General features: G+C 36.8%; 1 protein-coding gene across 3 annotated transcripts in view; it reads left to right on the top strand.

Annotated features, from left to right (window-relative positions):
* Positions 1-19383, top strand: part of PCDH7 (protocadherin 7) — a 412199-nt gene extending 392816 nt beyond the window's left edge. For 2 of the 3 annotated variants that reach the window (XM_090266996.1, XM_090266995.1), the window contains exon 3: positions 16106-19383. In XM_090266996.1, coding sequence (XP_090123122.1) covers positions 16106-16482 — 377 coding nt within the window. In that variant the 3' untranslated portion in view covers positions 16483-19383. The remainder of the gene's footprint in view (positions 1-16105) is intronic. The other variant, XM_090266997.1, reaches the window with a different exon arrangement.
* The last annotated feature ends 8589 nt before the right edge of the window (positions 19384-27972 follow it).

Raw genomic sequence — 27972 nt, 5'->3', positions numbered from 1 at the left:
CGAGAGACGATGGTGTAGCTTCTTAAGAGTCTATCTGCACCGCCGAGAATGGCTGTGCAGTCCGACTCGGGAGTGACACGGTATCTGTCTCCTCCCGTGTTGAATCGACATCTTGTGATGACGCTGAAGCTACAGAGCCTGGGCAGGGTAATATGGAGGGTCTGCTGTTGCCCATGCAGCAGACCCCCCCTCTCTTCGCAGCTGAAGGGTCCAAGGGAAAGACGGAGTCGATACAGCTTGGCTTCAGGTGCGCCGCAGGAGTTGCCGGTGTTGACTACAACGTCAAACCGCCTTAGGGACTCCGGCTCCGGATTTTCTGTCGGGGTTTACTCCCTTAGCCTTTCCCCTGAAGAGGTATGCCGCAAGGCAGCGGAGGTTTTTTGGAGTCAGAGTTTTCCTTCTCTGATGTACCCTGACTGGAAGATCGAACCAGCGACACTTAGCTCGCAGGCCGACGCTCAATCCACTGAGCTAAACCAGCCAGGGCTGGTTTCGTACCTTAAAACAACAAAAATGTATTCTCTTACAGTTATGTAGATCAGAAATTCTGCGCGGGTCTCCCCAGGCTAAAATCAGTCTCAGCAGGGTTGCATTTCCTCCCAGGGGCTTGAAGAGAAAATCTGTTTTCTGGCCTTTTCCAGTTTTGAGAGCCTGCCCACTTTCCCTGCTTTGGAACCTAAAAATCTATAATCTCCCTATTTTAAAATTCGTTCATTAACAACCTCAGTACCTTCTGAAAGCTTAATTTCCCTTTGCCATGTAACCTCACATGTTCACAGGTTCTGGGGACTAGGGGATAGACATCTTTGCAGGGGACCATTATTCTGCCCACCACAGAAAGGTGGTAGGAACAACCTAAGCGTCAGCGATGTGAGGACCGTTCCTGAGCGTCACCCATGTAGCATGACGAGGCATGAGAGGATCTCCAGAGCTTTCTTCCCCGGCCCATCACAGGCTCCATGGGAGGTTCAGCAGTGAGACTTTGCCACTTTCCAAGGAAATTGAAAGTAAATAAAGGAAAACAATTCAATGAGCAGCAAAAATCAATGGAGCACCTTGATCCAGCTGCTTGAATTTCCCCCGCGTTGCTCACTCATGGAGTTCTGTTTCCTAGTCATCAAACGTCATGTTCTTCCTTTTCCTTTTATTGTGTGTGTGTGTGTGTATGTGTGTGTGTTTATTTATTTATTTTTAACTGCTCAGCACTCCCAAGTTCTTTAACACTCCTTTGGTCCTATTTGTGATTGCCAATCTTAGTTTCACTGATCAATTTAGTGACCAGAGTAAGGGGCCAGCATTCCAACTGTTCTAAAACTCTCCCCAGAAATGGTTTTTTAGCTCGTACCAAAGGCTTTCAGAGCCTCCTCTCTCAATAAATGTCAAAACTCAGTGTTTTCATGAAATCTGCCTCAGTAAGGAACAAACGGGAAAACTCTTGTCTTTCTACTAAATCCCGGTTAACTCATGGACTTCTGTAACAACACAGCTTGTTATGATAGGAGTCTTTCCAACCAGGTAGACTTTTCTGTATGACTGTTAAAATATTTATGTAGGTAATCCCATGCAGACTGTTTGAGAAAGTGTTTTGAAAATGACCGTATCGTTAGAATAATTGTATAGTTTCTCAGGACCCCTACATTAGAGAAAATGAGTGGGTACTGTGATTCTTGCCACATGTAAAACATTAATATATTACTTCAGTACATTTTAATTGCAATGATTTTCTCCTTTACAGAAAGTAATTCCATTTCTACACCATGTGTGATTTGAGCTTTAACATACTTTATTTTAGACTGTCACATGAAATAATACATAGAAAAAATATCTAGAAAGACTTATATCACATTATGGCCTCTACAATATTGTTCTTTCTTAACACAACCCCAAATATGGAATTAATTTGTAGTACTATTTAGCATATTTACATTAAGTATTTAGATATATTACTGGCTACTTACTAGAGGAGTAAGTGTTTAATTTCTCACTTACTTAAAAATGTTTTGTCATTGTTTTACGGGAAGAAAGAAATTTTGAGAAAATCATATCTAGTCATTGATTTTTTTTCAGTTTTCTTTTTTCAGCCTCTTTATTTGTTTAAAATCATATGTTATGTGGGGAAGCAGAGATAAAATTGACACTGCCTTGAAGACTACAATCCAAAGATAATATTTTTGCAGTTAATAGAGCCTTTATATACTATCTTTAGAATAACCATCCATTTTTAAAGACAATATTAATAATTTTGCGGAATGTACATTCTACAACGTTATGGCCAATAACAAAAACTTTGAAGCTCTGAGACTATTGCTAGAAAGCAACTCTAAATCCATACTTGCAGCTAAAGTCGTACTCACACTACCCTTTACAGTAAAAGCAATAGTAAGTGCTAACATCATTTTATTAACTCAAAAAACCTCAAGTGGATCATTGTTACTTTTGCATAAACTTTCATAATAACAAGTAGTCATTAATTCATCTCTCTTCTTATGGTAAGTAAATTGCTAGCAATTCAAGACATTGGTTTGGAGAAATACTGGGTGTAATTTTCAGGGAAGAAAACATGTGTTTAAATTGGTCATCAGCAATGAGGTAAATCCATCTCTGAAAATAAATTTTCTATTGATACAACATCTTAAAAGTTGTTGCGGGTTTTAGATTTGGGCATTTAAATGTCCTACCGAGAATATTAGTTATTAAACCTAAATTATTTTCCTTCTAGATCTGTTTTAATGCTTTTAAAAATCTTTTTGTCGCTGTTTGAAGGGCACTTAGTTTACCACATATAATTTCTATTTTTCCAGGATAGATGTTGAGTTGTAAAATATTTATGATCCTTTGATTCTAACTGAAAGGGGAAGAAAGTCTAAAAACACACCCTTCCTTCTTTTATTCACCACGTGAATTAAAAGTAAATTTCATATTTAACTTGGATATCTTGAACTCCACTGAAATTTCATGTAAATTTTGGGTACTTATCTGCTTTTATGGGGAAAGGCAATACTGCTAGTTTTCATTGGGTTATTAAAGTTTGTGAAACTCAAAACAAATAATTTATGATATAAGAAAACCCAAGAAACTGGAAGGAAAATCATGAAAGCTATGATCACTACAGTGGAAAATAAATATGAATTGCACCCCAAACCCAGAAGCAGATCTACTTTCAGTGAAATAATCACTTGCTAACTTGTAAAATAAATGTCCCCGGTCTCTTTCTGGGTTTCATAATTTCTTTGATCAAGATTGGAGGGACTTCCTTCCTCTCCTTCCATTCTGTTCCCTTAACACTCCCTTAATCACTCCCTCTAATTTTGCATATGTGGAGAGAGAAATCAAAGTGAAGCCTCTCTCTGATGCACATAAATTGATTGCTCACAAGCAGTCCCCATCCGTTTTTCTGCTGAGTGCAGTTTTCGTTTGCCAACCAGCAGATTCATGTTTGAGTTGAATAAGCAAGACCGCCTGAGCCATGGAGTATGTATATATGATAATGCCACATTCAGAATGACAGTGGTCTAAGCCTGGAGCAATAAATGCTTCTTGAGATACCTTCAATTGCTACGAAACTGAGTTTCACCTAAGGAATGGGGAAGAGTTGCTGATGTTTTCAGACATGATTAAACATTATAATGTTGTCTTGGCATGTCAGCCTGGACTAGAGCACTCCTAGGTTTAACACAGTAAAATCCTGCTATTCAGGACCAGAATTTCTAGAGCTTTCTATGGTCATACTCTGCTTAAACTTCTTAATTGAATGTGCTTACTCTGAAAAAATATTATTTTGGAGAGTTATACTTTCAGAAATTTTGGTCAGTTTCTTACCCATGATAAGGAGCCATAAAAGCAGTAGAATACATTGTTTTCAGACCTTAGGCTGTTGTTTGGAGCAGTTTATCTATTGCAGATAATATAATTCATGATCATTAGGTCAGTGATATGTTGCTGCATCAATAAAGCCCCCCTTTAAAGTAAATACAAACAATCAAACATAACTTGGGGGCTTCACACAACAAAGATTTATTACTTCTTACATTTCTGTGAATTGCCTGCACAGTTCTTCAACTAGTTTTGCTTACTCATGTGGCTGTATTCACCTGGAGTGCTGGCAGTGTGGTAAGCTCTGCTGGGAGAGCTGAGTCTCCTCAAACAGCGTTTAAACTTCAAAGGAGCCAGATCATGCTATTTCTCAGGATGGAGGTCACGAGGTTCCAAGGGCAAAAGCAGGAGATGCTAAGCCTCTGGAGACCTAGTCTGGAAATAGCACAGTATTACTTGTGCTACATTGTAGTTGTCAAAGCTCAACTGTGAGGCACGCAGGAATAGAATCCACATCGTGATGGTGGGAAGAGTGGCCAAATTGCAAAGGGTTGTGTCCAGGAGATTAGAGGAGTGTCTGACCTTATATTTAAGGCAAGCACATACATATGAAATCTGCAGAGCTTCTGTGCTGAAGAGCTTTTTTTGTATCGTTACTTTTGATGTACGAGGGCTCATGGCATTTTAGTTATTTGTCTTTCTTCTTGTCTTTTTGGATTTCTAACCTCTTAGTCTTAGGTTAGTTTACTGCTAATTTTTGACATATTGCATATCATTAAAATGGAACTTCTTGTATCAAGCAAAGCAGGATAGCAAGCTGGCAAACCACTTTTTTTTTTTTTCAAGTGAAAATGATTAATTGTGAGGTTGATATGTTTCGGTTGTAAAGATAACTGCAAATAATAGGGCATTTGCCCTTTAGTTTTGAGCAACCATAATAACACACACCGAATCAATCTTCTTTGGCAAAGTCGTAATAAATGTTAAGTGTTTGGAGGTACCTGACATAGAGTAAGTAGGGATGGTAAGCAGTGTGTGTTCCTGAATGGATGGTAACTCTGGTAAAGTGCAGACTCTATCAGCAAAAACCCATTAGCACGAATGGAGAAGTTACTCAACATACATGTGTTTTAGATTGATGATTGGTATTAATTACAAAATAAGTTATTTGAAACCCTTGGGGCCAGATATATCTCAAAGTTCAGAACGTTTCATATTTTAGAAAAGGTTAATATCATGCATGTTTCATATATTATGTTTAAATATCTAGAAGAGTGCCCTTAGTTAAACATAATATCCCCAGACTAAAACATAAGAAGTCACAGTATGTAAGCTTAATACAGATGAAAAATAGCCTTGTATTGAGGTCAATTTCATTGTAAGTTTTTGTAAAAAAATAAGTTTTGGTAATCCAAGATTTTTTGGATTATTGATATATGGAAAAGGGGTTATACACCTGAACTAGCTGATATTTATTGAGGATTTATTGTGTCAAGAATTATTACAAACTTTTCCTGTATTAATCCTCATTTAATCCTCAAAATGAGCCTAAAATTAATTCATTTATATGCCCATTATACAGATAATGAAATTGGTGTAAATTAGGCAACTTATTTACAGTTATATACTTACTAGGTGACAAAGTTAGGATTTGAATCCAGGGATCCTGGGCCCCCTTACTAGTCCCTTAAACACTGCCCATTTCACCATGTAAGACTGCGGAGAAAGAAAAAAAATCTATCTCGTTAAATCTTTCCAGCATCTATGACCTACTATTTACTTAATGTCTATCTACACTACACTAGACAGACCCCATGCTATGGGAATTAAATACACTTTTCTTTTTTTGCTTCTATCCTTTTTATTTAATTTATTGGGGTGACACTAGTTAAAATTATACAAGTTTCAGGTGCACAATTCCACAACACATCACCTGTACACTGTATTGTATGTTCACTCCCCAAGTCAAGTCTTCATCCATCACTATGTCTCCCCATACCCTCTTCCACCTGCCCCCACTGCCCCTCCCCCCAGCAATCACCTCACTGTAGACCCTGCCCATGAGTTTTTCTCTTTTTTCACTTTTTTGTTCAATCCCTCGGCCACCCATCCCTCCCACCCACCTCCACGGACAGCTGTCATCCTGCTCTCTATGAGTCTGTCTCTACGTTGCTTGTTAGTTCATTTTGTTCATTAAGTTTCACATATGAGTGAAATTATATGGTATTTGTCTTTCTCTGCCTGGCTTATTTCACTTAGCATAATGTTCTTCAGGTCCATGCATGCTGTCTCAAAGGGTAAGATTTCCTTCTTTTTTATGGCTGAGTAATGTACATTTTTCATTTCTGTTATTTCCAGTGGTGGACACTTCCCTGCCTCCTTAACTCTCCTGACTTTTTAATCCCCACAGTAAGTGGAAGAGTAGGTATGAATATGAGGATCTTGAGATCAGAAAAACTATATCCAAAGTCACACAGCTTATACATCACTGGCCCAGATCTCTTGTTCTTTTTATGAGTTCCCTGTCCCCTGTGGGAAGTGCTCAGGGGAGATATAGGTGAGACTGAGTAAGGGTTGGGTGGCTAGGAAGTCCTTATATCTTCTTTTTATTTGGTTGGAACTAGTGATTTTATGATAAATCTTAATCCCCTTGTCTCCCTGAGCGACACTTACTTCCTCTTCCTCTGGAAAGTGTTCAGATACTTAGAGATTCACAAACTGTTTGTCTGAGTCAGTGATTCCTACCCCACTAGTAAGTGTTTGTCTTTCTAGTCTTTCCAAATTCCCTAAACAGGCAAAAGGCAGGATCTTTAAGTTATTTATATGAAAGAACCAAGTCCAAATTGGTGTACACCTTTTGGACCTTATCCCCTTGCACCTAAATTTTACTGGCCACAATAATAGTTTTCCAAATACAAAGTTTTGGCTAACTAATGTTTATTTCTTCTCAGTTATATTATTTAAGAAAAAAAATCATTTTCTGACAGCTATTTTAAAGTAAAGCATTTCATTTAGTCATTTGAATGAAAAAGATATTTTCATTTGAACTAAAGAAAGTTAAGATAATGTTTAAATAGCTGTTGGAAATCATTGTCAATTATTTTCTTTCATCCTTTTATAAAATTTTTTAATAGTCCACAAAATTTCACCAGAACTTAGGGATGCCTCTAGAAAAAGAAGTCATCTAATAAGAAGGTGGGAAGTCTAAAAAGAAAAGGAAATAATTTAAAAAGAAAAAAAGGGTGACTGTTTGTGTTTTCTTTATCCTCCTTCAAAGAAGAAAATATCGCAGGATTTTTCCCCTGAATTCCGTCACGTAATGTGGAACAGTTTGTAAGGGTGGTGTGAATACCTGGGATGTCTACACATTAACTAACAACCCATTTATTTCATATGGTCAGGGAATTAAGTAATTTACATGTTAAACAAGTAAGCAGAAGATGCATATAGCTTTAAGTGTCTGAGCTTAAAAAAAAATTCAACAGAAATATTTTAAAACCTAAGGCTACATTTTCATGCCTTCTCTTAAGAAGCAGAAATATCCTTGCGTCTTCAGCCCCAAACTCAGGACCTGAAGTGGAGTGTGTGTGCAGAATTCTAGCAGACTGTGTAACTCAGTGTAAGAAAATCCTAAATGGTGCAGAGCTGGCTTCAAGCGTCTTTTAACTATTCTAGTACTTCCTATAATAATGATGCCTCTCATGGTTTCTGAATTGTGTAGGACAGCTTCTGCAAACATTAAATGCCTGTACGAATCTGGGCTGTTCTTGTTATTTCTAATGATTCTACAACATTTTGTCTGTCTCTCGCTTCTTGTTGAGGTCATTATAGCTGCATCTTCCTCTTAGCCACTCACCCAACCTGCTGTTTAAAAACAAATATACATCATTTTAGAGAAAGATCCCAATGCTTACATTAGTTATAATTTCCTTTACCTTAGGAAATGATAGTTTTAAGGAGGTTGTGCCATAATTTTTTTTATTCATTAATTAGTAAAAGTTGTGACTTTGTGGCATCTGTTTCCTGTGTTGTTTAGATATGTTTTTCTCCTTCTTTGTATCCTATAGCCTTCTCACATGGTCGTGGGTAGCAACAATTGACCTCTAAATAATTTAGATGTTATATTTTAAGAAGGGACAGGATGGTATAATGGGACACACTAAAGCAAAAGTCAAAACACTTACTCTTTGTTCTTAGCTTTCCCGTAGACTGGACCCTTCCCTGCTTTGATCCCCTTGCCTTTTGGTTGTGATGATAAATAGAAGGGATGAAGTGTGGGAAAGTGCTTTATATAAGTTGTTCTAAAAGTGCTTACTATTATGATGCCTTAAAACTGCTTACTTTTGAGAAGAAGTTAACTATGTGTCTAAGAGAGGACTTTAACTCTCCAAAATGATGTAATGATTGTAGTAAATAGCATAACTAGGTAAACTTGGAGAACTCTACAAATACTGCTAAGAGCAACTACAGGGTCTACTGAATGCCATTTCTACTTCCAATCTTCTTGAGGATACGATTGAATGGGGTGGGCTCTAAGGAAGTGACTTTATTGTGAAATATACTAATAGAGAATACCATTATATTTCAATATAGAACATCTTTTTAAATTTATTTACTCCATATCAGTTAACCAGAATTGTAATTATCTGTTTTCTATATTTAGTCTTGTAAAAATTAAAGGGAATAATAAACAAAAGCATGAAATAATGTTCTCAGATATGAAAAGCATATCCTTCAGTGAAAAACTAGAAGACTAAGAAGTATTACTAGTTGTGGAAGGTTTGCCTCTATAATCCCACCAAAGATAAATCATTTTTTGAGTATATCTTTTATGAAAGTGAAACCAGAAGAACCAGCGTTCATGCTGTCTGTCACTACCAGAACCAATAAGCAGAGACAGGGATTGAATCTTTATGGGTGCTTTATTCAGATGACTACATGATCTGAGAAGACAGAGGGATATGTACCCTAACAGACTGACTTGCATTTCCTTTCAATCCAGCCTTTTTTATAAGGAGAAAACAGTGTAGGTAAAGGACTTGGAATTCAAGGGGGGAAAAGTGTAGATAAGGGATTTGGAATTCAGGAAAGAAATTAATCAGATAAAAGATACAGACTAGCAACTTCCCTAACATCTCTTCATCCACTGACAGATGATTTTCTATCTGTGTCTTGTGTCCTGTATCCTGGGTGATTTTTTTTTTCTGTGTCGTGGGCTGCAGGATGTCTCTTCCTGGAACATAAGGACTGAGAAACCATCTTGATTGCTTATGGACTCTCCTGGAGCACAAAGGTTGACCTGCTTGTGTTCTCCTGGGGTCACTGTGGGCTGTACCTTCAGCTCTGAAACAGCAGCTTTTTATGTGTGTTAACTACTAGGTTTATTACCTATTACCTAAAACTAAAGGTTTCCAGCTCTTGAGTCCCCCCATCATTCCCCAACTGTTCGTCTAAACCATCTCATTTCTATGAGATCAGTTTCATATGGAAGAACTCATTTTGATGGTGAGCACACATCGGAGCATTAAGTCATCCAGCAGGGCGCTTAGGAATACAGTTAACTGCAGATCCACGTAGGGGAGCACATTGTATGTGACATGCTGTGATAAAGCACAAAACAGGTCTGAGCACAGTTGACAAAAGCTGCACCCTTTCCAGCTGGGGCCCATTAATGACTTTTAAGGAAAACATTTCCCTATCCTTTAGAGTTGCCACAAGTTCCCAATTAGAAATATCAGAGTAAGTTATTTTCTTACTGATATGCTTAAACAAAGTATAATTTCAAAGGCTTGCCAGGGAAGTACAAATACGTGTAAGACATGATGTGAAAGTTTGTTCAATCTAAGTTCCTCCTTCGAGACAAAATCCAGAGATGTTTAGAATATTTTTTCTAAAAATACACACGTATTTTCACCCCCTTTGAAAGGAACAAGTTCTGCATAACATGGTGTTAAACAAAAAATAAGGAAAAGAATATGTCATTGTTTTGGAAGGATGACTTTCTGTCTTCTTAAGGCTTGGTGGATCATTGTTCCTCTGGTGCTTTCTTTATTCTGGTGTGAATAATCCAGGATTTTATTTCTGCCAACTTCCCCACGGTGGGGTTGGTGAGGAGTTTGTCCTAAGGTCCAGTCTGCTTTCCTTCTAGTTGACTTTCTGGAAATCCTGTCTTCCAGGTCTCGAGTAGCACCTCATCTCCAGACTCAAAGAAATGTAGCACACCTGTAAGGGAGCAAGCTAAGGTCTGACTTACATGTTGTACAGATTTCTCTACCTTCGCTTCTTGATCTATATACGTACATCCCAACCTAATCACAGCCTGAAATGGTCACCCGCACACAATTTCGTAACGATTCAATTGAGTCCCCCATCGAGGAACCACCCTTATCCTAAGCAGGGCAATCGAGACAGCTCCGTCCCAATGGAGATGAGCTTCTTGACACAGCCTGGCTATATATTTTTTTCAAGGTGTGATTCATCCTCTCTTCCTTCCGAGAAGCCTGAGGTCTCCATGCCATGTGGAATCTCCACTTGATTCCTAAAAATTTACTAACAGTCTGTGTAATTTCGGAAAGAAAAGCAGGTCTTTTATTGCTCTGTATGCTGCCGGGGAGACAAAAGCGAGAATTTTTTTTCCTTCAGCAAGGCTTTCACTACCTCTGGGCATTTCTCAGTTCTAGTAGGGTAGGCACCTACCCATCCTGAAAAAGTGTCAATGAAGACTAACAAATATGTGTGCTCTTGAACCCTTGGCCTCTGGATAAAGTCTGTTTGTCTTCAAATATTCCCCGCCCTACGAATTGTTCCCCTTTCTTTGGAAGGGGATCTACCTTGGGGTTGTTCTCCTGACACACAACACAACTAGCAATTACTTCTCACATAACTTTAGGAATTCCGGGACCTGTGAGCCACGGTGTAACATACTCGGTTAATTCGTCTCTTCCATACTGAGTGGCTTCACGCAAATGCTTCACCACTGGCTCTACTCAATGTTCAGGAAGCAGTGTAACTCTTTTCTTAGTCTTTCTCCATCCACTCTCAGAACCTTCTTCATCAAAACTCCAACTCTTAGTTTTCTCTAAGTCTGCGGTCAAATATTCAGGGTCAAATTCTGACAATTCTAGAACAGGTACCAAAGGACATCATAAACATCCCTTTAGCAGCCTCCTTTGCTGCTTGATCAGCCAGATCGTTTCCCCTCGCCACTTCCTGTCCTCTTTCTGAAGCGCTGGGCAGTCCATACCTGCCACTTGTAAAGGTACCCGGACAGCTTCTGATAATTAAAAAATTCTGCTGCATGCTTGATCTTCTTTTTACTGGAAGCTAATAGCCCTCTCTCCTTCCAGATGGAACCACGTGCATGCAAAATTAGGAAAGCTTACCTTGAGTCGGGATACACATTCACTCTCTTTTTGTGCCACAATTCCTGTGCCCTTGTCAGTGCAGTGCAGTCAGTTCAGCTTGCTGAGCAGAGGTGCCTGGTGACAAGGCCTTGGCCTCCGCTACTTTTTCAATAGTCGCAACTGCATAGCCAATCTTTCTGTTTCCTTTGTCAATCTAACTGCTTTCATTTGCATACAGAGTCCAGTCTGCTTTTTTTGGAGGATGATCCTGTAAATTAATTCTGCTACAATAAACTTTATTAATTATCTCAACACCGTCATGTATTAGTGCAGCTGAGTCAGGATCTGGAAGAAGAGAGGCAGGGTTTAACTTACGGTTTTGAGGGAGACATTGGGATTGTTGAGAAGAGCTGCTTGGTACCTGCCCACTCTTCCAGCAGTGAGTCACGAATTTCCCTTCTGCTCCAGCTCAACGTTGGTGGTGGGGTGCATAAATGGTGATAGGCTGTCCCAAGGAAAACTCGTCAGCTTCTTATGAAAGTTCATAGGTGGCTGCCACAGCTTTCAAGCAGGCTGGCTGCCCCTGGCCAGTGTGATCTAATTTATTTGACAAATATGCAGTGGGTTGTGGAATGTCAGTAAGCATTTGCGTGAGGACTCCTAGGGCAATGCCCTGCCTTTCATGAAGGTGTAACAGAGGGCTTTAGTAGGTTTGGGACTTCCTACTAAAGGTTCACCTTCAGGGACTCAAAACCCTGGGAGCTCCTTCGTCCACTCTAAAGAGCTATATTCTGGTCTTTTCAGAGTTTTTCCAGTTTGACTGATCTGATGTAGAAAACAAAGTATGTGCCCAATAACGTTCAGTGGGCTGACCCTCTGGCCTTATTCCCACTGGAAGCCTTCACAAAGGATAAAGCCCTGCCTTGGTAGGGGCTTGTCCTCCTACCGAATTTGGTTCCCTGATGGGTTCGAGATGGTGAGACCAATGCAGGCTCACTTTCCGCAGTTCCTTCAGCCAAGTGAGGAAGATCCCACTGGGCTGGAGGGACTGTGGGAACCCTGACCATGCTTGCAGCTGTGATATCTAGATCATCCTGGTCTCTCTCCCCTGAGCTTCTGCTATCTTCACAGGCAAATTCCCTTTTCTCTGCATCATTAATTTATTTCCTTTTAATCTTGCATCCTTATTATGTAAACTCATGAAAGTTTCTAAGTAAGGCATTTTGTCCCACTTCCCTGATCTTTGACAAAACAACTCTAATTGCAGTATAATGCAGTAATTTAAAGAGCTGTCCAGTGGCCAGCGCTCTCCTGAATCTAGATTATACAGTACATAAGCCAAACTGTATTGCAATAAAAACCGCTTTGTTTTTAGTCATAGGTTTATAAGCATAGGTCGAACAGTCAGCCAAAACTCACCCCATGGGGCTGTTTCCCCCACCACTCTACCAGACAGAGCTCTATAATACCACACAAACCAAACCAGAAGGCACCTTAATTCCTGATGATCTAGGTCGTGACCGGGATTGTAACCTGAACTAGAATGCACAGTGATTCAGTCAAAAGTAGAGGCAATCAGAGCTGCTAAGAGTCTGAGGAGGAGAGTCCCCAAGTGAAATGACTTGGCAGCTGCGAGGGAGTCTTCAAATCTGCCGCCTGGGGCCCCCCAGTCCAGGCAGCCAGTGGGACTCCCCGCCAAATACCCAGACTTACCAGAGAGTCCCAAAGTCTGTCCCGGAAAGAAGTCACCAGGTTATTAAACCAGAACAGCCAGTGTTTGTGCTGCCTGTCACTATCAGAACTGATAAGCAGAGACAGTGATTGAATGTTTATGGATAGTTTATTCAGATGGGCGTTGATCTGAGAAAACAGTGGATTTGTAGCCTCCCAGACTGTCTTACGTTTCCTTTCGAAAGGAATAAAGAATGTATTTGATGATTCTCTAAGATCCTATATAATTTTTTGTTTTTAGAGATTTGTTGTATATACTTACACAATTAAAATAATAAAATAATAGAAACACAAAAAGATACTATTCCACTCAGGCCCTCCCTTTAATAAATTGCATAATAACACAAATTGCATTTGTTAATCATTGGCATTTCTTTTGAGGATTCTTTTGAGTCATCAAGATTGGAGGATTTGATTGCTCGTGATGAATCTCTTATAGCCTTTCTTGATTATTTTCTAAATTTGATGACAAACACTGCAACTTGTCTCAGCCAATTAGGCTTGTCAACTTCCAGTGTGGTCCCCAATCAAGTGTTTGACTTTGGAAATGACAGGAGATCCTTATTAAAAGTCATGCTTGTTGGATAGAGATGTGACAGCCCACACACAGGGCTGATGGCCGAGAAGACAGGCTGCCTCTCATTAAAAGCAGTAAGAGGAAATCAATGTTAGCAGGAAGTCACCCGGACTATGAAGTAAATGCTGAGGGAAGGAGCTGAAGAGTTTCTCACTTCTAGTTGATTGGGAGTTGAATCAACCTAAATGAATATACTTTCTTATGAGCTATGGGGAGTTCAGGTACACAAGTTAAACAATAGGTAGGAAGAGTTGTGAGCTATTAACAATAACTGGATGAGCTGTCTCTAAACGCATCTCAAAGAAAAACAAAGTGCTGTGAATTTCAGACTGTAACACAAATCAATCCCCTCAAAACAGCAACCTTTGTAAGTCACTGTGTAAGTAAAGTGCCACATTGTGTGAGGCTTAAGTAAACCCAGAGACATGGTTGGAGACCATTCTGGGTCGTTTCTGCAGGCGATGAGAACCACATTCATGGAAATCTTGTTTTCCTATTTCGATAAGTAAATTCCTTGCTAGGCACTATCAGAAGAGAAAAAGAAAAGGTTTAATTTTTTTAAAGCAATGAATAAAAAGGAATGTTAGGAGTAAAAAATAGATCTGATCTTATACTCTACAATTTTATAAGATTTTTTTCCCCCTGTTCAAAGCATTTAGATTAGCTTCAGATAAGTAACCCAAGATGGGAAATATTCCCAAAGGATTCATAGTTTTCTCATTTAAACTAACTAGAGTACAAGAATCATTCATACAATTTGTCAATAGCTTGAATTTTTAAATGCATATAAAATATGTGTTTCAGAGACAGAGGGAATGTAGCATAAATAAATGAATAGAAAAGTGTTCTTTCTTTTGATGATAAAATTAATAGGATCTGCCCATTTAAAAATCAAATAGCAGCATGTGCAACTATAATAAATAATTATCTTTGCATTTTACCTTTGAGAGACAGAAAAGTAATTCTAGATCTCTTTCGAAGAACACCAGCATTTTCCCGTTGGACTCTCAGCCTACAATATAAAAATCTCAGTCCACAAGGGTTCAAAAATCAATGGGTTAACTAATGTCAATATTTCAGAAGGAAAAAAAATGGCATGCAACATTGGACTGCTTTATATAGATTTGGCTGAGTAAAACATGTAAAAATCTTATACAAATTATTGCCAAAGTAAGAGTATAACGTTAAATTACAGGAATGGTATGTGAAGACAAAACTAGAGTATACAAATACATTTGAAATAATTTGCGCAACCCCCACTTCTATATTGAACTGAAGCTACCAGGATTATGCATATGTTAATCGTACTGATTCCATTTGTTGTGAATATATTTACAGAAGTCAGAAACTGTCAATCTCTTCAGTCCCAAGCTTAGAAATAAAATGACACCATATGATATAAATTGAAGCAGAGTCAGTCATATTATGTTATTCTGTTTGACAATGAAATAAACTATAAAATATATTAAATAAAACCTCAGAGGTTATTTCCTTAGAATCTGTTCAGGTAGAACAAGTTTCTCTCTGTCTCACTCTCTCTTTTTCAGACAAAAAACAAAGTCTGTTAAAAAATAGTTGTAATAACAAGAAAATTCATAACTATTCTCCCAAGACAGGCACACATAATGATTTTAATTACACATACAGGAAATTCTTACCTGCCATCTTAAATCCTAATCCTAATTCCTAAAAACTATCTAGATATGACTTAGCTTTATAGAAATAAAAGATATTTTCCATTCCACCAAGCAACACCATTAATTAGGGGTACATGCTATCTCATCAAAACTCTTAAGAGCTTAACTGTATGTACCCAGGACACTGCATTTTACATAGTATTTCATTCAGCAAACACCTTCACAAATGTATTTCTATGTGAACATTTGGGATTTTCCTACAGCACATATATATTAGGTCATTTGACATGGTGGGAGGTGGGGGCTGTGGGCTGGGGTGGGATAAGAGGTGATATTCTGGTATGCTTACACCCATAATCATAATCTACTTGGACTTGCCTTTTTTACTTCTTACCACATAATGTGCTGTCAATTTAGGTTCTACTTCTGAGTCACCCTGATGTTTTAGAATGTATTTTAAATATAAGGTTTTGCATATTTGCATTCTATGAATAATGTATAAGCAGGAAGGAAACCAATTGGCAAAACTACATGATTTCTGGGATAATTTATAATGCAGAATATTATATATTTGGATTTAATAACTTTTCTTAGGCATGTGGAAAAATTTATACTTATACAAATATCTGGATGTACTTTATTTGTACTTGAGAAAATATGCACATCCTTGTCCTGTAACAGACACATATTTACCTCTCTTCTACACACTTAAATTCATTAGTGTGTTCATTCTTCACTTTCTCTAATATCTGATGTTTTTGCAAAACCTTATCTTTAATGGACATGATATAAAAACTGTTCTATGGGATGATGAACTGCAGGGTGTTTAAAAAAGGGAACTAGTATGGTAAAAAAATATATATGTGTATATATATATACACACATGTATATGTGTGTGTGTATATGTATGTGTATATATATATTTCCCCCTCCGATTTCATACAGATCAGGAAAACCTGTTGAGAAACGTTCAACTTTAATGGCTCCTTGTCCTTGAATTTCAGATTCAAGACCTCTTCCAGATGTAGCCCTGACCGGGAAGTGCACCCGTGAGTGTGATGAGTATGGCCACTCAGACTCCTGCTGGATGCCAGTCCGCACTTCCCCAGAGAAGAAGAAGAGCCAGCCCAAACTCTCCACTTTCATGCCTGTTGACGAACGAGGAAGCCAGGAAAAGCTGGCCAACGGCGAAGCCGCCGTCATGGGTGACCGCAACAGAAACCTCCTGAACAAAAAGTTGACCTCGTCCTATGAGACCTTCAGTGCAGCTAGTTTCAGCAAAAATGAGGAAGCCAACCCTGAGGATATTCCCCTTACAAAAACAGGGGAGTACAAGCCATCTCCTGTCAACACTCTCACTAGAAGAGAAGTTTACCTGTAGGCTGTCAAGAAGCAACAGCAGAGTTCTTTTCATGTATGAGAAGGAGAATAAGGGGCGAAAACCCTTACCAAGCAAAATTGTTTAATCAGAAAGAGGGGGCTACCAAAGAGACAAAGCTTTGCCTGCCACTTCTGCCTCCAGATCAGGCCTTTAGTGATACTGTTAGCTTGATTGTAATGTACAATGTAGAAACCATCCTTGGTACTTGCATGTCTGACCCCCTCACCCATTCCCAACACCCGCTCTCCCTCTCCCCCACCACCCTCCAAAAAAAAAAGAAAAGAAAAGAAAAAAGATGGTTGCAAGTTTCTTTCATGGCAGTAAGCCAGATTAGCAGAACATGACACACTCTCATTATCCCTAAGCAGAAGCATGATTTTAGTCACTTTGATTTAGTTCGAATGTCATTTGAGTATTCAAAAGAGGTAGATCAAGTAAATATATATTTCAAGCATATTATTAGAATCTGATTAATCACTGAGTAAAGCAATCCCTGAAAAAGAATACACTCCCTCTAAAGATACATAGTTTTATGAACGGGGATGCTATAAGAAACATTCTGGGGAAGATTGCAGCTTTTATAGCCTATCAAAGACTGAGAGTTAAACAATAATACTCAGATGAAGACCGCAGTCCCAAAATTATCTAGATTGATTGTTTCAAGTCAGAAACATCAACTTCAATTCCATATACTCATTGAATAGTATTATACACACAATTTTGACCACATGTATCAATTAAACGGATCATAATTTGTAAACTTTTTTTTTTTCAAAAAGGCATCACTATTATCAACTAACTAGAACAATTTTGTCATTAAAAGGCCAAAGATCATAAAAGGCAGATCAGGGAAATCATGAAGTAGGTTTGGTCTTGACTTGGAAATCCATTAAGCAACAAAAACAATTGAATCCATTCACACACAGAAATACTCAAACACTCATTTATTTTGCATTTTCTTTATCCCCAGAAAACATGGATTTTCTTTAAAATGGATTTTCTTTGAAAGTTCAGAAAATGAAAAATTAAGAGATATTTTTGGTATTATAATAGGCAATTAGTTAAGGTTCAGGTTCTGTTTCAAACAATATTATCAGGGAAGATTCCACTTCTTAAAAATCATATTTGTGAGTAGGTAGTGAAAGAAAGATACACTGGCATGTAACCTGACAGATTAAGTTCATTATTATCATTTCAGAATCTGGGTAATGCTTGCTGATCTTGATTATCCGCATTTCAAATTACCAATTGCATTTTTCTGTGTTCAATGCTCACTTCCATATAACAAAACTGCATTAATTTTGAACCTTCTTCAATATCACACTACTTTGATACTGACATCACTGAAACAAGGCGACTCCCTAATTGACTTTGTCACTCGTTCAATTTGAACATTATTTAATATGTGTCTTAAATCTATATTGCACATGAAATAAAGGAGTTCTGGGCAGTAACATGTCTCATGTGCATTTTGAAGTTGAAAAATATGCAGTTTTCTCAATGTCATAAAAAGAAACAGAACGTGCAGATTTTGAGCCACTTGCTCTATAGAGGATGGTTTAATGCAATTGGAAATTGAGTTGGGATATTTAGACAAAAGTGACAATCCAGTGACTGATATAGGGGACTGGGGGAAAAGAGACCAAGAGTTCCCATCACTGAGTGTTTGTAACCTGGTTAAGGCACAGCTTCGATGGCAAACTGTAGAAACAATGTAGCTTTGCTGAATTTCTATGAAGTGAAGCAGCCTGGAATGTAGGTTGTTAATTCACTATAGGTCATCAAAATGCTTATCTTTGAAAACCACTTCTCTGTTTGGTGGGTTACTCTTTTGGGGTCATTCCCTTATGATCTTTCTTAAACAGAATTTTCATTTTGATGTTAGTTTATGTATAATAGGATGAAAGAAGATATGTAACTGAAACAAAAAACATTGGACTAAAATACCAGTAATTGAATACCTTTATGTTTGATTATTATTTACATTATGGAAAGATGCAATTTTAGTACTTTGTTAGGAAACTGCATTAAAGCAGTTCTGCCTTGTATAATGTGTAAGTACCTATAAGACAAAATACTTCTAAAGATACTTATGAAATGTATACATATTTTTTCTTGCACGTTACAAAGGAAATAATTGCATAACACAAGTGTTCAATGAACTTTTTTAATGCATTTTTTTCTTTCTATCACGAGACACTTGAAACCATTAGAAATAGCTCCTTTCACTCTATCTTAAAACCCTTCTGTTGTCTATAAAGCTAATACGGGTCACACTGGACCTTCAGATTAATTGGATCCACAGTCCCCAATGATGTTTGCACCACATTCGAGATAGCCATGTCATTGTCATTTAACATGTGAGCCTCTTTTTAAAACTAAAATGAGTGTGAAAGAATAAGACTCAGTGTACTGTAAGTATTCGCAGTAATTCTAGTAGAACTAGCTATCATAACATGTTTATTATATAATGAGCTGGCATGACACAGAAATATATTTTGTGTTTGTATGACTTTTATTTTGAATAGGTTAAATATGGTGCCACTCCATATATAGAGTGCTTTTGAAAAAAATTTAAAAAGAAACAAAAAAATAAATGAGTGAATGCAAAATAAGCAACTGTGCCTTTTATACCTGATGTTATGGTAAAAAAAAACAAAAACAAAAAACGGTTGTTGGGTTTGGACAATGAGGGGAAATGGGCTATTCCCAACGTTTTTGATCCTGTATATTTATCCCTGTTTATTTTCTGAAAATAATAAATAATATATTAAAAATTTGCCTTCTGACAAACTCAGATAATGGACCAGTCTTAAATATTGCTCATTCATACAACAAAATTAAGGCGTTAATACGGACTGCTTAATTCTGACTAGAAAGCTACAAAGCATTTATTGTAATAGTAAGGGAGATATTTTCAGGGGTGAAATCAGTCCATCCTGCAAGGTAAAATATTGATTTAGAATTTCTATTCTTTATGCTTTCTTTTTGTTAATTTCCTTTTAGCTGCTGTTTGGTTTTGGTTGTACAGTATATAAAGCATACTTGTTTACTGTACACAAGAATCTTAAGTGGACTTTGCATGCACTATACATTAGGACACATTTATAAATTAATGAGTAACTATATAAATTTATGTGTTTTAAAACACCTGTAGCTTCAGTCTAAAATCATTCTGAAACTCAAGATACCATTTCCGTATGGTCTGTGACTGGCCTGTTGCCTGAGTTTCAGAAAAAAAGGGAGGCATTATTTTTATGGAAAGAGGAACTAAGACGGTACTGAAGATTGTCTGGCTGAGAGGCGCCCTAGGGAGCTGTTTTGTAAGAGAGTCGAGTAAAACACACAGACCAAAAGAAACTGCCAAGAATCGAACAGCCATTCTAAAACAGTCATGAGAAACCTAAAGACTTAAGTAGTTTTAAGAACATATCTTGTTATCAGTGATAAATATACAATGTGTCCTTAAAAGAAAAAATAAAGAGTGAGGATGATCATTTGATCACAAATATCATAAAGCTTGTCACTTGTGACCCAGGCAGAGCTATTTGTAACATCTGGAGGAAGGCATCATTTTCCCAGCTACCTAGGGTTTCCTTTCAGCGGACTTTTCCTACATTTTCAAGCACTTGCATTCAGTGTGGTACGATCTGTTTGTAATGTTAATCATTGACTATTGTTCTGCTACTTGGATGTTGATAGTGAAGCAGAGAACAATTTATCATCGTTTATTATGAGTCACTATGCACGCAACTATGCTAAACACGGCAAAATGTATTAAACACTCGTCCGACTATTTATGAAATACTTTACATAATTTAATTTGCTTTTGTACAGTTTTCTGTAAATAAATTGCTTGTCATTTTTGTCTCTGCAAATTAAAATATAACATGGTCAAATGGTTTCACACTTGTAAGTGTACTTCTCTGTTGACAGGTAATTCAGTTTTGATTGGACAGGCAGTGAATGGATGCATGTACCGGTTTGATTTAAAATGGCTTGATTTCTGCTAAATGAAGATACAGTAAGGAAAATAACGCTGCAGGAATTGTTGGATTGGGGGCAAGTGGGTGACTGCCGTAATACTTTGCCTTATAATGGATGGAACTTGAATTCTTTAGTTTCATCAGAATAATTCCTGAGACAGTTACCTGCCTGGCTTTTAAATCTTAAACATAGAAGAAATTATTACCGTTAATGTAAAGATTAATTTTTTTCAGAGAATTTTCACATTGTAGATAACATTCATTCTCAGTCAAAGTGTATCTCTATAAAGGCAATATTTGTTTTCAGTCTAAAGAAATGACAAGTTCAAAAAAGCTAGAGACTTAGAAAACCTCATGTGAGATGTAGAGAAAAAAACCTGAAACGAAAAATAAATGGGATTTTCACTTTGCTCAGGTTTCTTTAGTTGAGCTCTCTGTACTTGCTATATTTTAAAGTAATTTGCTGCCTTTCTTTTTTAATTACTCCATTTGTTTTTTGTTATCAGATGATGCACCTAACTATAATGGTTATCTTCTTTATTTATTAAATTGGTCTCTATTTAAGCAAGTAACTTCTCTTATCCAACCCAACTCAGAGACTCAAAAGAGAAAATGTATTTTCTATACACGGTGGGGTAAAAGTAGGCTTACAGTAGTGAGTACGTAAAAGGGTTTATTCTTGAATTCTTATTTATCAAGTATCGTGTTGCTTTGCATACGGATCGCTGTAGACCTACTTTCTCCTCACCCTGCATATATATATATATAAGTCAATTACATGAAATTGTCGTGCCACGTCACAGCAGTCCTGCTAAAGTCTGCCTGTGTGAGAAAACGGACATTCTGAGGACACTTCCTTCGAAGTTTCTCTGCCTCTTTTCCCCTCTCTTGGATAAAAATTCCCAATATTTCTTATAGAACGACATCTTCTTTTTTAAATCAAAGGTGTCCTTGTAAACTGATTTTGGCTCCAGCCTTCCTTCTCTAAAGAAGGAGTTAAGAGTGAACCCGGTGAGAAGGTCTGTGTCAAGTGGTAAGGACGTGGAGAAATGCTATGAAGACATGAAGAAATGCTTTCATTTGGCTGCTGCTTTTCCGGTGGTGAGAACCAAGCATCAGCACATAAAGCAGCGAAACAATACATAAAATGAAATCAGTGTGTCTTCTTCGTTTAAATTCTCCATACAGATTTGACACACATATTTCTCTTCACCTTGAAATTGCATTCTTAAGTTAAAATGTTTTCTGAAAAATCTCAAAAGTAAAAATGCAGTGATACACTTTAGAACAAAGAGGTGAATGAAGCAGGCCAACGGAAGTTGCAGTAGTTAGTGCTCCCAAGGTTTAGGTTTGATTATTATACCACCTCCGAGTGCTCGGAAGAGTTTCATCTAATTACCTAGAAACCTTACCTAGCACAGTGACCTGGTTTCACAGCATCTCACATTTATAGTGCCCATTATGGTTTCCAAATGGTTCTGCAAGACTATTCACAACCTCCCCATAATACCTGCAATAGAGGCTGTAGAAACTGCTAGATGAACCATGTGTGAAGGTGGATTTTACTTTTGTTAAATAATTCTCAGATTGAATAAAAATTTGAACACAAAGTTCTACCATATTAACATTCTCCCTCAACTGGGTTAAGTTCCAACTCAAACATTTTGCATCCGTTAGCAGAGTGACAAGAAAAAAGGGACTCTCCTCAATTACTCGAATAACGTAGTCATTTGGTAAAGTGAGAATTTGGGAGAAAGGCACCGGTTTCTCAGATGGGCAGGTGATTATCTTTGCAACACACCCTGGCAAGCATTGTAACTTGTATGGGATTTCTGAAAGCAAACTGGAAATCTTGAAAATAGCAAATAGCATAGTCTGATTTCTTCCTGCTGAATACTACTCACTTTATCTATCTTTCGGTGGACTTCGGCTGAAGAAATAGTATCAGTTTGGGGACTTGAATAATCACAACTGGCAGCAGTATGGAAATGGATCGGGTAATTATAGAATTCCCAAATTTATTTTGCTTTCAACAGGCTGATTTCATGAAGAAATCAGTTTTTTGTTTTTGTACCTCCCCCTCTCTCCCCCGCCCCCCTCCTCCGCCCCCTCTCCCTCCCTCCACCTAGCTACATCTTTCTTGCGTTGCCATCTCAAAGCCCTTCACCAACCTCTGAGAACTTCTTTGCTCTGTTTCTTCGCTTTCAAAACCAAGCCTAGCTTCCCCGTGCAGGTGTCGGGGTGCCAGGGGCTTAACCGCAAACTGGGGAATATGCAGTCCAATCAGCTTTATTTTAATTGGAATTTACAACATCACTACTTCAGCTAGAGACTGAAGTTACATTTGTTCATTTTCTCTTATCTTTATCCCTACTCTAATACTTGTTTATAAACAGCATGGAGGAAGGTGATTAACCAAGATAATATAAAATGTCTAATCTGCAGGGAGTGAGGAAAGGATATGAATGTAAAATGTGAGAAGCTAAAAAGTTATGCTCTCCTTTAAGCCTAACTTTATTTTTTCCTGTTATGCTGCTTTGAAATGTAAATTTTTATTGATTGATTGAATTGAATATCAGTGACCCACACAGAAATAATTTTGTCTGTTTATTGAATCTTTTGGAGGAAATGCAGGAGATGTTTAAATGTTCATACATGTAAAACCTGTCCCCAGGACTCTCATATGACGCTAAACACAAATTATAGTTTACTTCTGATGCTCAGTTTTATTGTATTCCATTAAAAGTTATAATTCAAGTGACCTATTAACAGAAAATTCAAAAGAGAGATATATGAGGTAAACAGAGAAATGCCAGATATAATGTTAAGAGATTAAAGTGGGTTTTGAAAAAATAAAAATGTTAATGTGCTTAATTAAAAAAAATAGTACACTAAAAAAACAACAAAAACAAACAAACAAAAAAAACCCCACCTGATTATCAATCTAAAAAGAGACAGATATAAAAACAAGGTGTATTATTTTGGTAATTTAACTGAAAATATGTTACAATATCCCAGACTTAGTAAAATTAATAGTAACTTGATAGGGTAAAGTCAGTTTTTTCTAAAAATGTTTTTTACAATATTACATGCAATATTTTTATTGCAGCTTTATAAATGGTTATAAAAATTGAGCATGTATTTAAATCATTTTATAATACAGTTATGGAATGGAATTGATGGCAAAATACTAAAAAAGTAAATGAAGTAATACATGACTTGGTCATTTAGATATAGTTTTAGCACCTGTCTTTCTGAGAGAAACAGTTACTTGAATGCTTTTGCAGGCTCTACAGTACAGCTGGGATATATGAGAATAGGATTTCTTAAACTGCAGTTTGTGATCCATTGAGAGACTGCAGACTTTTAGAGAGCCAGGTATTTTATGAGAGTTTTAAAAGTTTTATTAATATGATGATAAGTGATATTTCAGTACAAATAGTTTTCAGTGATAATTCTCAGTTGAAGCTGAATTTACTAGAATAAAATCTTCACTTATTAAGTCAGTGTCTGTGTATTCAATATGTAAACAATTATGTTTTCTGGAGTCAAAAATGAGGTTTATTTTTCTTTACAAGGGTCCATATTTTCCTCAGTTGTAAGAAAAAAACAAATCATAGAATTGGATAAAAAGCAAAGTATTAGACAATGTAAATGATTGGACTAGAAAATATCAACATATACAGAGGCTGACAAACCTTTTCTGAAAGGATCAGATAGATATTTAAGGCTTTGCAATTCAAGAAGCAAAATCAATGATATTAAGTAGGGGTTTAAATAACAAGAGAAAAAACACATTTCCAGATTTTTTTTCAATCATCTAAATGCATAAGTACCATTCTTAACTGAAGAGACATGCAAAACCAGACAGCTAGATTTGACCAATGAATTACAGTTTGCCGACCCTGGTGTACACCAAAGCTATTTCGATCGGTACTATTTTTAGAATACACCACTGAAATTCTTCTTGTACCTCATGTGAGTACGTACGTGTTTGACCAAGACAGTGCTGATTTATGACTTTGTTCAGCAAAGGCACTAATATTCACCCTCAATGATTAGATTATGCGTTTACTGTAGTTATCAGGGTCATTTCTTCCCATTGCTCAGTTTTGTAAAAATCTTATTTCAAGATCACAAAGGTGGATTCTAGCAGAGATGCAGGTCAGTGTGCACAACTCCTCAGACAACTGTAAAGAAACTCATAATTTTCTCAGTACAGAAGTCATCATCTTTCACTTCATAAAAAATGTAAAGAGAATATCTTATTCTGGAGGTTCTCACTTTGATTTAGACGTGGAGGATTTTACCTTCTTCACTTGAATCAAAAGCTTTCAACATATTTACATTTAAATGCTATACATAAGACTTCAATATACTACATTAAAAATAGTATAAAGTTTCATATTTAGAGCATTATATATATAAAATGAAAAAGAAACACTGTGATGAATGTAATGCATTCTGGGCATGGGGTGGCTTTTTTACTATATTTATGTTTTCCAAATCGTATAAATGAATATGTTTTATATTAACAATATAAAAAATGAACATATAGAAGTATTCTAAAATTATGGACAGTTGAGTGAATAAACTAAAAACTAATAAAAGAAACAATTTACTTACAAAACGTTGAATACTTTTTACCTAATAATACCTGCAAAGGAATATACATTTTAAAAAAGTATTACATATAATTTTAGTGTGACATTTGACATTAGCTATTTCTTATCCCAGCAAAATGAATATGATATGCTAAATAACTTCAAGTTTGTTGTTATGAAAATAATGCAAAAATTTTTACATAAAAGCTAAATATGAACACCGCTAAACTCCTAAATATGATGTGTATATATTTTGAGGAAAGTAACATGTAGAAAAAACTTGACAACTCCAATGAACTTATTATCTAGGATTTGATCAATATAGAAAATACGGACGGGTGTTTTCATCATGTAAATTGGATTATTTCAATAAAAATTATCCGATATGACCATCTCTAAAGCTTCAGTCTGGGAATTATTGTAGATGTTGGCCTTATAATAATACTCAGGACTAGTTTTCATTTTCTAGGGTTTTTTTTTGTTTTTTTTGGTCTCTTTCCCCACTTCCACCCAGCTCCCTACCCTATCCCCACTTCCAGTTAATTCCCATATTGTTGCCCATGTCCATGGGTTGTGCATAAATGTTCCTCAGTTAACCCCTTCACCATCTTTCATCCCATCCCCCTCTCCTTTCTGGCAGCTGTCAGTCGGTTTTATATATCTACGCTTCTGGCTTTTGTTACTATTTTGTTTATTAGTTTATTGTGTTTGTTAGATTTCATATGTAAGTGAGATCATGTGGCATTTTTCATTTACCAGCTGGCTTAATTCACTTGGCAACGTCTTCTCCAGGTCCTTCCACGCTGTTGCAAAATGTAAGAGTTTCTTATTTAGTGCTTCATACTGTTCCATTGTATAAAACGTATCACAGCTTTTTTATCTACTCAACTACTGATGGGCACTTAGGCTGTTTCCAAATCTTGGCTATTGTAAATAACACTGCTATAAACATAGGGGGGGGCATATATATTTCTTTGGTATTTCTGGATCCTTGGTGTATATTCCCAGAAGTGGAATTACTGGGTCAAAAGGAAATACCATTTTTAATTTTTTAAGGATACTCCATATTGTTATCCACAAGGGCTGCATCAGACTGCATTCCCCTTTCTCTACATCCTCACTAGCACATGTTGTTTGTTAATTTATTGATGATGGCCATTCTGACAGTAAGGTATTCTCTTATTGAGGTTTTAGTTTGCATTTCTCTGATGACTAGTGATGTTGAGCATCTTTTCATATGTCCATGGACCATCTGTATGTCCTCTTTGGAGAAGTGTCTATTCAGGTCTCTTTCCCATTTCTTGAGCTCTTTGTTTTCCTAGAATTGAGTTATATTAGTTGTCTTTGTTAAACCTCCAAAAATGAAGTGATTGAAAAAGCTACTCTAAAAACCTATGCCTGGTCTATGAAACAATAGACCTTCTCATTGACTAAAATAATCCAAGAACATAATTGAAGGAAAGAAAAGATAAATTCTCAGTCATAAGGGATGGGTACTGTCATCCATGGATGGTTTAAGAGATAAAAAGGGCAATTGAGAATGCTACCATATTGGAACACTTGCTTCAAGGCTATAGAAGTTGTCGGTAAAGTGAAGGTGAACAGTGTGAGCAATATAGCTCTTATTCAAAAATCTCATTCCTCAGTGAGCCATCTTTTTTTGTAAGACTAGTGCTATGCTGCTGCTATGTCAATTACTGGGATCCATAGAGAGATATTTAGTATACTGCCTGTTGATGTTTTTCCTTAAATTGCCTGGAATACTCCAGGCTCACTTTTTGCTATTTTTCTCCATCTCTTATTAGATGAAAACAAACAGTATAGCAGGTGATTTGATTTTTCTCTCTGCTTAGGGTTGATCTGTGCTTCACAGCCAGCATTTGTTATCCTCAGGTTTAAAGGCTCTAAGTCATCAGAGAAACAGTCCCACTTGACTATAAATGTAAGTTGGACGATTATAATGATAGTGTCGCAGGTGGAAAAATAATCTTCACTCTATTGTAATCAGACCCACACGGACAAAGAATCATATATTGCTTTGGTGTTTCAGTGGAGATGAAAGCACCAATTTATACTTTAACTTTTTAAGAAGAGCAGAAAGATATGTAAACAGAAGGATACAGAACTCAGGTTTAATTTCAACCTGAATTACAAATATAAAAAGAAGATTATTCAGGATAATGGATTGAAGCCAAATTCCCAGAATTTAATTTGGAAATGACATTTGCAATGCTTATTTTTATCAGACTCATGAAGAAAAGGCCTTGATCTCTGTACTACTCACTTCCACAGAATTGTGGTGGTAAAGAATACCCAGAGCTATCATTCCTTCTATGCAGATTTAAAATAATCAGCATAAAGGAATCAAGTGGGACATATTTATTTCGCCCACACTGTAATCAACGTCTATCTAGAAATGTCTAGATATTCCCATTAGCTCCAAATTTATTTTTAGCTGTAATTTGACTCAATTTTAACCAATATGTAAGTTTTGGTTATAATTGTGTGAGGCACAGCATAATTTCTAAAATTCAAATCAGAGAATGTATTTCAGTTACATCTCAAAGAGTTGATGCTAGTTCTCAATCTTGTGCAATTGTGCAGGGAAATGACCTTCAGGAGATGTCATCTCGTAAATTGCCATTTTCATTCTGGCTTTCAAAGGTGTTTCTCGCCAATGTCAAATGTATAAGGATAACTTAACTTAGGACAAAATTTTTGAAACTGCATCATATCCTTGCAGAAAAGTTGCTCGTATATCTTATTTCCCTTCAACTCTTTAACTTTGTGCATTTCCTCCAGGAAATGTGGATGTAACTTATTCACCTAACAAAAATGAATGAGGTATAGCAAACAAAAATGCTGGATATTAGGATACAGTAGTAGGCAAGATATGTGTC

This window comes from Furipterus horrens, unplaced genomic scaffold, assembly GCF_987537825.1.
Source record: "Furipterus horrens unplaced genomic scaffold, mFurHor1.1.pri manual_scaffold_2, whole genome shotgun sequence".
Taxonomy (NCBI): Eukaryota; Metazoa; Chordata; class Mammalia; order Chiroptera; family Furipteridae; genus Furipterus; species Furipterus horrens.
This window is presented reverse-complemented; position numbering and strand designations above follow the sequence as displayed.